The 9628-nt window shown below is 41.3% G+C and overlaps 1 protein-coding gene across 1 annotated transcript in view; it reads right to left on the bottom strand.

Moving 5' to 3' along the window:
- TOX (thymocyte selection associated high mobility group box) overlaps positions 1 to 2568 on the bottom strand; it is a 243750-nt gene extending 241182 nt beyond the window's left edge. Inside the window, exon 1 of the mRNA XM_063299322.1 lies at positions 1846 to 2568. Coding sequence (XP_063155392.1) covers positions 1846 to 1959 — 114 coding nt within the window. The 5' untranslated portion in view covers positions 1960 to 2568. The remainder of the gene's footprint in view (positions 1 to 1845) is intronic.
- Between the last annotated feature and the right edge of the window lie 7060 nt (positions 2569 to 9628).

The raw sequence follows: 9628 nt of genomic DNA on the forward strand, positions 1-9628 counted from the left end.
TCCTGCTATCACTTCTTTTCCAGAGTAGCACACCTACAGAAAACTTTTACAGGAAGAGTTTTACTTGGTCTTAACCAAGGAGCCACATACTACAGTTACTAATCACTACACACAAAGCTGTCTATGGTTATCTCATGTGTCATTGCTGTCCAGATTTCACTTAAGAGAATCAAGAGGATAAAATAAGTATCTTGTCATTATCAGGGATAGAAATGAATAGTATGCAACAGACTGACTCATGAGCTCATGCTAGAGATTTCCTGAAGGGTGCAGAGTTTAATGACAGAACTGCAACATCATCTATTTGTAAAACAAGCATAAAGCAGAATTCTTCACATTTAGCTCAGCATATCTGAGTACCTGGAGCATTTGAAATATCCCATAAACACATTCATGCACCCATGCTGAGAGACAACACTCAACAGTAGGTTCCCTTCCCCCATCCTTTCCAGTGAGTAAACATACTGCCATTATGCAGAACACTGATCATCTATAGCTTTAGAATCATTTAAAACCATGGAAAACCCTAGCATTGATCAGGCAGATGAGTGTAAATGGCACAAACACATCTGATGTTGCCTGCAGAAGTGCCAGTCTTTCACAACAAGCTCTTAAACAAAAGCTTAACTGGCAGTAGGCTTGAATAAATCCTATTGCCAATATTTGTTCTCTTGCTTTATGGGGTGCATTTCAAGTACTGGTTGTGAACGCTGACAAAGTGTCTCCTCTGGCCAGGATCGCCCATCGGGGCGGTGGGGCGGGTGGAGGGGACGAGGTGGAATTTCATGGTATTCACAGTAGAGCAACTAGATCAAACTAACCAGAGAAAGAACCTGTGTAGAAAATAGTCTATGATTCCGGCTTTCATTTTTGGACAGAAATATTAGTATTTAATATGACTGCGCAAAGGAACCCTCGAGGTTCAGTTCTATCCACGGCAACTTGGAATTAAGTGCCAAGTGAAACTTACTTCCGAGTAGACACAGATACGATTGCCTCGACAGAACTTTAGGCTTGCTTTCTTGCTGCCCTGGCAATGCCTCCAACTCTACCCCCCCTCCCCGCCCCCGTAACGAGGAAGCAAAACGCTTCTGTGTTTGTTTTTGTTTAGTGACCCCAAACTGCATTTATATAGGAGGACGAATGCCATTTAATTCTGGACTAAGTCCTCCGGACCTTCAAGGCAAACGTTTCAACTCTTCCGATTTTGAAACTCCCCCAGTTCCGCTACCACCAAACTCATTGCTAATATCTGACACCCGAACCAAATGCTTTGTCATTCTCATCTCAGTGGCTGAAAGCAGAGCCGAGAACTGCGTATTTGGGGGACGGGGGTGAATTTAAATCTCCCTCAAAGCTTCCACCGTATACAAAAGAACGACTTAAGAGACTTTCAACTTGGGATCCTAAAGGTATTTCCACCTGAGGATACTTCCGTCCACTGCTGTGGAACTTACGAGCTTGGGCCAACACTCAGAGACCGGCCATCCTTCTCCCACAATCGTCTCCCCCTCCCCACCTCATTCCAGGATTATATTTTAGAAGCACTCAGACTATCAGTGCAAGAAATGGAGAGAAGGCGATTACTTCTGCAACGCGCCCACACGCCTCCCCGCCCCCAGCAATAGGTCGCCTACAATATAAACACGGGGCAAGAAAGGAAGCGCTTCGCTTCTCCGTCTCCCTTTAAAATACAGGCGCGCGAGCGGAACGACGTTGGGGCTTCTCCTGAGGGTTTCGCTCAAATCTGCAACCTGCCGAGCCTGAAGTCTCTCACTCGAGCCTCAGCCATCTGCCCAGCTTCCCGTGGGGAGGGAGTGTTGGGGAGAGAAAACGCAAAATCACCTTGTTGCAGTAGTAGGGGTCCAGGCAAGGAGAAGGTCCCAGGCAGGGGGTATCAGGAGCGGCGGCCGACTGAGGTGGTGCTGGTGGCGGCGGCGAATAAAATCTTACGTCCATTGCACTAAAACATCAAGCAAACTCCTCGGCTTCCCTCTTTGTGCTTATATTCAAGCAAGAGCAAAACGCGGAAAAGCCCCCCCAAGGCTGAGGTGCCTGAGTTTAGAAGAAGCAAAAGAACACCTTCCCTGCCTCACATCCGCTTATGGTTTGCAAGCAGAAGAAAGGGGGGGAGCAAACTCTTCCGAAAAGCGCTGTTCTCGTCTGCCGAGGGCTGCGAGAGGCGCAGTCAAAGCCCCTGCCTCTCTTACGGCAGGGCAGGTAACTTCAAGTTCTGGCTTCCCTTCACACGGTACTTGGCAAAGCACCAGGCGCAGGTCTCTCCCTGCCTGCCCGGGGAGAGTTCGGCGCTTTTTGCGCGCTTTTCCTTCTGCCTGTTTGGCTGGCTGGCTTTCTCTTCTGCTCTCCTTTCTTTGCAACAGCTTTATTTCTGCAAACAGCTCTACACCTTGGAGAGTTAAGAAAGAGGATTAAAGCTCCCGTCGAGATGCTGCGGGCTGAGGCGAGGCAGAGGTCCGGTTCTGGAACGGCTGCTCCGCGTCTCTGCAAGCAGGGTGGACGGGAGAGATTCGGCGCGCGCCGCTGCTGCTTAGCTCCGACTGGGCTTCACACAAAGGAGCACGCAAATCCAGAGCCATTTGCTGCTTGCTGGGGAGCGCACGGGGCAAGCGCAGATAGGGGGCGCTCTAACAACCATCGGCCAGGCCTCCTTTCCTCTCGTTCTCCATCACTCTTACCCCCTGCTAGTTACTATGGTACCATCTCAGCAAAACTCTTTTATATGAATAACGAAAGGGATGTAAAGGAGGACGAATGAGCCACGGGAGAGAAAGATGGGAAAAGAGAGAAAAGGAAATGAAGGAACATGGTTTCAAGATGGAACTGGGTTGAGTGTCCATAACTCAAGCCCTCAACTTCTGTATATTTACACTTAGATTAAAGGGTGGAGGGGCTTTGCATTTGTGCAAATGATAGATCAGATGCTTTGTGTGAAGGCCTCAGGTTAAATCCCTGGCATCTTCAGTTACCTACAAATAACGGATAAAGATTTCCATCTCTCTGCCTGAAACCTATAGCCAGTCATTGGCTGGGGATGGTCTGATGTTGTAGTATGCATCTCTGAAGCATTTTCACAGTGTAGGACAAGAAGTAATTCTGGGATTCATCAGATTAAGTTCCCACACACTAGAAAACAGTATGAGTAGTAGGTGCACTGAGTAGTAAGATAGTATAGAATACTTAATGGTGGTCACTTGAAAAATTCTAGAGAACAGTGACTCTTTAAAAAAGCAAAAACACTGGAACATTTAAAACCCTGTCTTCAGCTGGGTCTCAACTTCCCCGCATGTAAATGAGAAGAGAGATTCCCATATTAGTGTCAGGAAGCTGTGGCATGCTATTTCATAGACATGATAGCACCTGCAAGAACAGATGAGCAAAAGAGAGAGAACACAGCAACCTTTATTTGCAAACTGAGGCTTCTATATGAAAAAATGGTCTTATGAGAGTCCAAATCTCATAGAAAGAAATGCAGTGGCTGGTCCCTAGTGTAATTTCTGTCCATTTGTAGTGATAGACCCTAAACATGTCAGAGGAAATGAAGTTTCCCTTCCAAAAACCCACTGAGGGAACTGTAACTTCAGGTATGGGGTGGGGGAGAGGCATGGACATATCTATATATTAAGGCATAGTAAGTTCTTACTCTTGAGGTTCTTACTATGCTCTAGCATTGTACATATCTCTATTCTTAAACTAATATTTTGCTTATATATTGAGGTAGCTCTACATTTTTTAAAAAAATCTTGAACTGTATTACATTTTAATGTATTACTGATCTTCTGTAGTTTCTGAATGTTCATGTTTTATTATTGCATCTGTGTTTCTGCACTTATATTTTGCTGGATTATATTGCTTTGGTTCAGAAAAGGGCTTTATTCAGTGCAAGCCAAATGAAGTACTGTCTAGCCAAGTTAGATAGGCTTGTTGGAATGCCCCATTAATGGGTTTCCTTTCAGAGTCTGGGTTAAAAGGAAAAGAGAGATGAGCTTACTTTACATAAATGCTGTAGGACAAACTATGGAGGAAGCATATCTTGATTTCACAATAAAAATGTAAGACGAAAAAGTGATGAATGGAAGGGTAAAAAGAAAAATTTTATCTCCTGGGTTACATGGATATGGCTGTGTCCTACACACTTGCCTGTGGTTGAGTTGATCCTTATTGATGCAATTTTCTGGCTTTGCACAACATACTGAACCATACACTCACTAGAGAACCTGGGTTCCACAATATTCTGAGCTAACGTGGTTTGCTAGTTCGTAATTCAGCATTTTATGTGAACACAGCCTCTGTGTGATTTATAAAATTATTCAAGGTGCTTTTAACAATGGCATATTGTGTTGCTTAAATATGTAAGGAGGAGAGAAAATGAATACCTAATAGCAAACTACAAACAAACACTTTAAAAGTGGTAAATATTCTACAGAGAATTCCTTTTTAAAGATACATTTGCATCAGGTAAATTTGCTAATTTGGGTTAATTGAGTCCAAAATTCAACGCAGTAAAAGCGATAATGGAGCTGAAGCTCCCTATCATGAGGTTTGATCAAGCATGGGGTTTGATCACAGTCTTCCCTATGTGAATCACAACATCTTTATTTTTAGTATCTACAGTATGTGATCTGTGTACCATATAAATATATTTTATCGGAATTCTGTTTGAGGTGTGTCCATACTCCCTAAGACCACAATACAAAATACCTCCATATAACCTCTTTATATACTGTCCTAACTTCTATGACATAAGTGGAATATACATGTAATAGACAAATACGTATATTCTAGGAGTTTATGATATGGGAGAGGGCAATCATTCAATATTTAATTTTCCACAAATATTTTGTAATTATAGTTTGTTTATTATCAGATTTGTCACCGCCCATCTCCTCTCACCTGAAAGGACTCTAGTATGCAATGATCTTTTATGCATTCATCTATAAAGGCATATATAGGAAGAAAATACAACAAATGAAATTATGTTCCTCCTGTACATTGGTAAACCATAGTTGTTCAATGTATCAAAGAGTCCATATGGTTTTGCGTACAAGTAGCATTAGTCAACTGCAGTTAATTCTGTGTATAACTAGTAGATCTGGACAGAACTGGATGTCTGTAACAGAAGATACATCTTAGGTACCATAAGTACAATGGGTTTAAGTGTATGCTTGTGGCAGGTGCAACTCTGTATTGGTGGGCATGTAGGTTCTCTTGCTGGCTTGGGTTGTCAAGTTATAGGCGTAATTGAAATTATATCTGTAAATAAAAAATTAAAACTGTTAGTATCTTTACTAAGATGTGGCATTTTGGATTGCCACATCTTAGTAAAGACATTTTGGATTGCCACATCTTTACTTTAACACAGCTGAAGATGTGGCATTTTGGATTGTTTAACATCATACTGTGCATACTGTATTTTCTAAATCAACCAACCCATTTAATATCACCTCCATACTGGTCACTTTACACATGTTTTTGCTCTTGAAATACAAAGCTCAAGTTGTTAAGAACAGATATATCTAGTGAAATTCAAACTGAAATCAGGAAAGAAGTTGGTCCCTCAAGTAACCTGGTCCTATGCCATGTAGGGCTTTAAAGGTAATAGCCAACATCTAGAATCATTCCTGGAAGCCTATTGAGAGTCAGTGCAGCTCACGGAGCAGCAGTGTTACATGGGCATAACAAGATGTATCTATAACTACTTGTGCTGCTACATTCTAGATCAATTAAAGCTTCTGGATGGTCTTCAAGGACAGCCTCATGTACAGCACATTGCAATAGCCCAAGGTGACCAGGACATGAGTGACCATCAGCAGTTGTGCAAGATGCAGTTGTTCAAAGACCCCTCTGACCACAGCACCTGCTCTTCAAGTAGGAGCTGTGAGTCCAGGAGAACCTCCAGATTGTGCAGCAAGTCTAAATGGGGTAGTACCACCCCATCCAGATCCAAAGATAGAAACTCTGTAACTCCCTGGGGGACCACAAAACAGGGGCCTAGGGCTCGACTACTCCCCTCCCACCAACACTGACTGGAACTGGCCTTGGAGGAAGGAGGACAACCACCACAAAATGGTGCTTCCCACTCCCAATCCCTTTAACCAGTCCAGAAGGATACTATGGTCAATGGTACTGAAGGCCACTGAAAGTTCAAGGAGAACAATGATGGATGAACCATCCCCATCCCAAGCTTGCCAGAGGTCATAAACAAGTGTGACCAAATCTGTCTCCGTACTATACCCAGATCTGAAACCTGACTGGAAAGGGTCCTTTCAAGCCTTTGAAATAGACCAGACTTGAACACCAAAGTTATTAATACATTACTTAAACTTTATTTATAGGGTTGCACGAACATAATCTTGCAACTCTGAATGTGCCCCCCCCCACCCCCGCATTTGTCCTAAAGAGAACTAGGGAAGGTGAAGTCTAAAACTTTTTTAAAAATTCCATTCCTCCTTTGGACTCAGATTTTTCTTATCTGACTGTTGCCTTGGCTGCAACTCTTTTTCCTGTTCCTCAGGGTTATTCTTGCAGCCCAAGTCCAGGTCCAGACAAGGCCAACCATCTCAACAACTGGAGACTGGACAAACATTGTCCAGATCAGCAGGTGGCTACATCCACAGCTCTGAGGACCCTATCCACTTTCTCAGAACCAACAGGCTTGAACACCTTCCAGATGACATCACAAGATTGTGCCCCCATCACCTCCATAGGACCTGTCCAGCTGAAGTCCAACTCAGAGTGGATCTGAGTGATTTTATCTACCACATGTCAAGAATAGTCCTTACAGCGACCCTGCAGTTGCACACACACACACCTCAATTTTAAACTCCAGTTGATTTTTCCATCAAAGCAGGTTGGATAGGCACATATCAGCAACTGGTGCTTTCAAGGAGGTAGAAGACTGCCCCTCAAACCACTGACATTATACCTTCCCTAATTCCACCCATTTTTAGAGTTATTTCTTGTTCCAGTCCAGTTACACCAGTCAGAAGCTATGCTCTGATTAAGCAGGATAATTGAAGGGAACCCTCATATCAGAAGCAGACTCTCTCTCAATATCAGCTGCTGGAAATGAACACAAAGGGAACAAAATGCTGAGAGAGATGGCTCAAAGAACAAATTGTCAAATTTTGGAGCCCCTCTTTCACTATCTGGCCTCTCCTGTGAAGCTCTTGGAACTAGAATGGAGACTCCAACCTTAACAATTCCAATCTATGCTCAGGAAGATACATCTAAAGATACTAGTACTGCACAGTCCATTCTGTCCTTGGCTATATCCAATGTATCGATCAATAATCGTAAACTGTCTGATGCCTGATGATTTTTGATAAACCAGCTGAGAGGGGTGAATTGTATGTGATAAGACCTTCTGCAACCATCTAGCGAGTACAGTAGCTAAAATCTTAGTGTCCACATTAATTAATGAAATTGAGCTATAACTAGCACAGAATATAGGACCTTCACCTGGTTTTAAAATCAACCATATATATGCCTCATAAAATGATGATGGATTACAATCCTTAAAAGATTCATTATACACATCCAAAATACATCTTGACTACTATAACATGTTCTACCAGGAGCTTCCATTAAAAGTGAAATGGATGCAAAATGAGCACTCAGATGCCTTACCAATAGAAAGTACAGAGATATATGATGCCTGTACTGAAAGATCTGGATTGGTTGCCATTGTTTTCCAGGCACCAAATAAGATGATAGAATTAACTTTCAAAGCCCTAAAGAACTTAAACCTAATTCTTTCAGAGACCATCTCTCTCTGTCCAACTGTTAATATCTGCAGAGAGGCCTTCTGAAAATGCCTCCAGTGTCAGAGGCAGACAAGAAAGAGGCTTCAACTTCATTCCAGACTGTGGAATTCACTTCTTCAGGAGCTGCATTTGGCCTTGGTGTTTAGAAAATCAGTAAAGACGCAGTTCTTTTCCAAGTTTGTAACTGTTAATCAATGATTTTATTAATTTTAATTTACATCTTAACTTTTTGAATTTTTTAAAATGCAGTCTGAAACATAATGACCCAACACCATTTCAAGATAATGCAAATGTCCAGTAAAAATATCAAATAAACCTTGATTTTTCCTCACCTAGCCCTACAGCATTACAGTGCATCATGTTAACTTTTTACAAATAGAGGCGTATGAAATATTTCCCTGTTAATAAGGTGTTCACTGCACCTTTTTCTAATGATGGGCTCCACTATAATAATCATAATAATTATCTAGAATTTTGGGGTATCTGTTTTAACAGGATCAATTTAGCTGAGATATGTATCTGTTTTCAAAAGTGTGCACAAGATCACCTTCAAAATTGTAACTCACTGAGTCACCATTTTAGAATACATCAACCATCCTGACAGCAATAGGAAATAAAGTTTAACAAAATTGAGCATTACATGATCATTTTCAGTATGAAGTATAACCTGAAGTATATGCAAGTCTTAATTTTTAAAATACAAAATAATGATGCATGATCTTCCCATTAAGGTTCACTGTAAGAAAATACCCATGATAGGCAAATGTGTTTTATGTAGAGCTACAATGTGTTGATCTACACAATCAGCCTTTATGAAACTATTTTGCAATTTATAAAGAGGAATCACAAGTATGAATCTTCATACTTATCCCCCATTCTTTCTGTTTTTAGGAAAGAAATCTAGCTTTTCCCATTATAGTCAGGCCTTTTCATTTTGTATTAATGAGTATTTAATCATTTAAAGAATAAGATTCTAACTGTTAAATATTTTTGTTTGTTACTGACAGCTACCCTGAAAGCCCTCTGGGTAGAAAGTAGGATAAAAATCAATGTAATTGTCATCTACTGCCTGTAATGTAGAATAATGCTATGTCAGAAATATATGATGGAGGGTTAAATGGTCTGTTTGCTGGAACCCCTTCTGTGCAATGTGTGGGGGATCTTAAAGGGACTATCTTTAGGTATATTAGATCCAAGTGGGTCCCTTTAAGAATGTTTTTTTTAATGAAACTTAGCACTGAAAAGAGCTCTAAGAGAGCAGTGCTGCAACCTCAAGGACATTGTAAAGAAATTAAATGAGTGTCTCCCTTGCTCATTATAGTTGTTGGAAGCCCTGAACAGATGGCAAGGGAAAACATATTTAAGGGTGCCTATTTGCTCCTAAGAGTTGCCTGTTAAAATTTAAGAATGATTCTCCTTGAAATTGGAATTGAAAAGAATGTTGAGCAGCTGCAAGGAACATAAGGGACTATCAGTTTAATTCTATCCCAACATCTCTGATGTTGGGGTGCTACATCAGAGTTTGCTTAGCAGCTGTGAATATTTAACTATGCAGCTTAACAGTTTGTGCAAGTGATCAACAATAAATGAATCTGAAATATAAACCTGTTTCAATGTACATGTTAATAATAATTTTAAAAAATAATCTTCTCAAAAAGTGACATGGTGATAATACAATGACTGGCAGGAATGGCTCTAATTTGAAAGATGCCTTGAGCAAAATACCTCTGGTGGGACCCTCAAAATGTTCTGGTCTTTGAGAGAGTTACTGTGCAATGGGGATGGAACACATAGTGGCAGAGGTAGGCCAATGATCTGTAATAGTACTAACAGTACATTTCTAC

Source organism: Candoia aspera, chromosome 3 (genome assembly GCF_035149785.1).
Source record: "Candoia aspera isolate rCanAsp1 chromosome 3, rCanAsp1.hap2, whole genome shotgun sequence".
NCBI lineage: Eukaryota > Metazoa > Chordata > Lepidosauria > Squamata > Boidae > Candoia > Candoia aspera.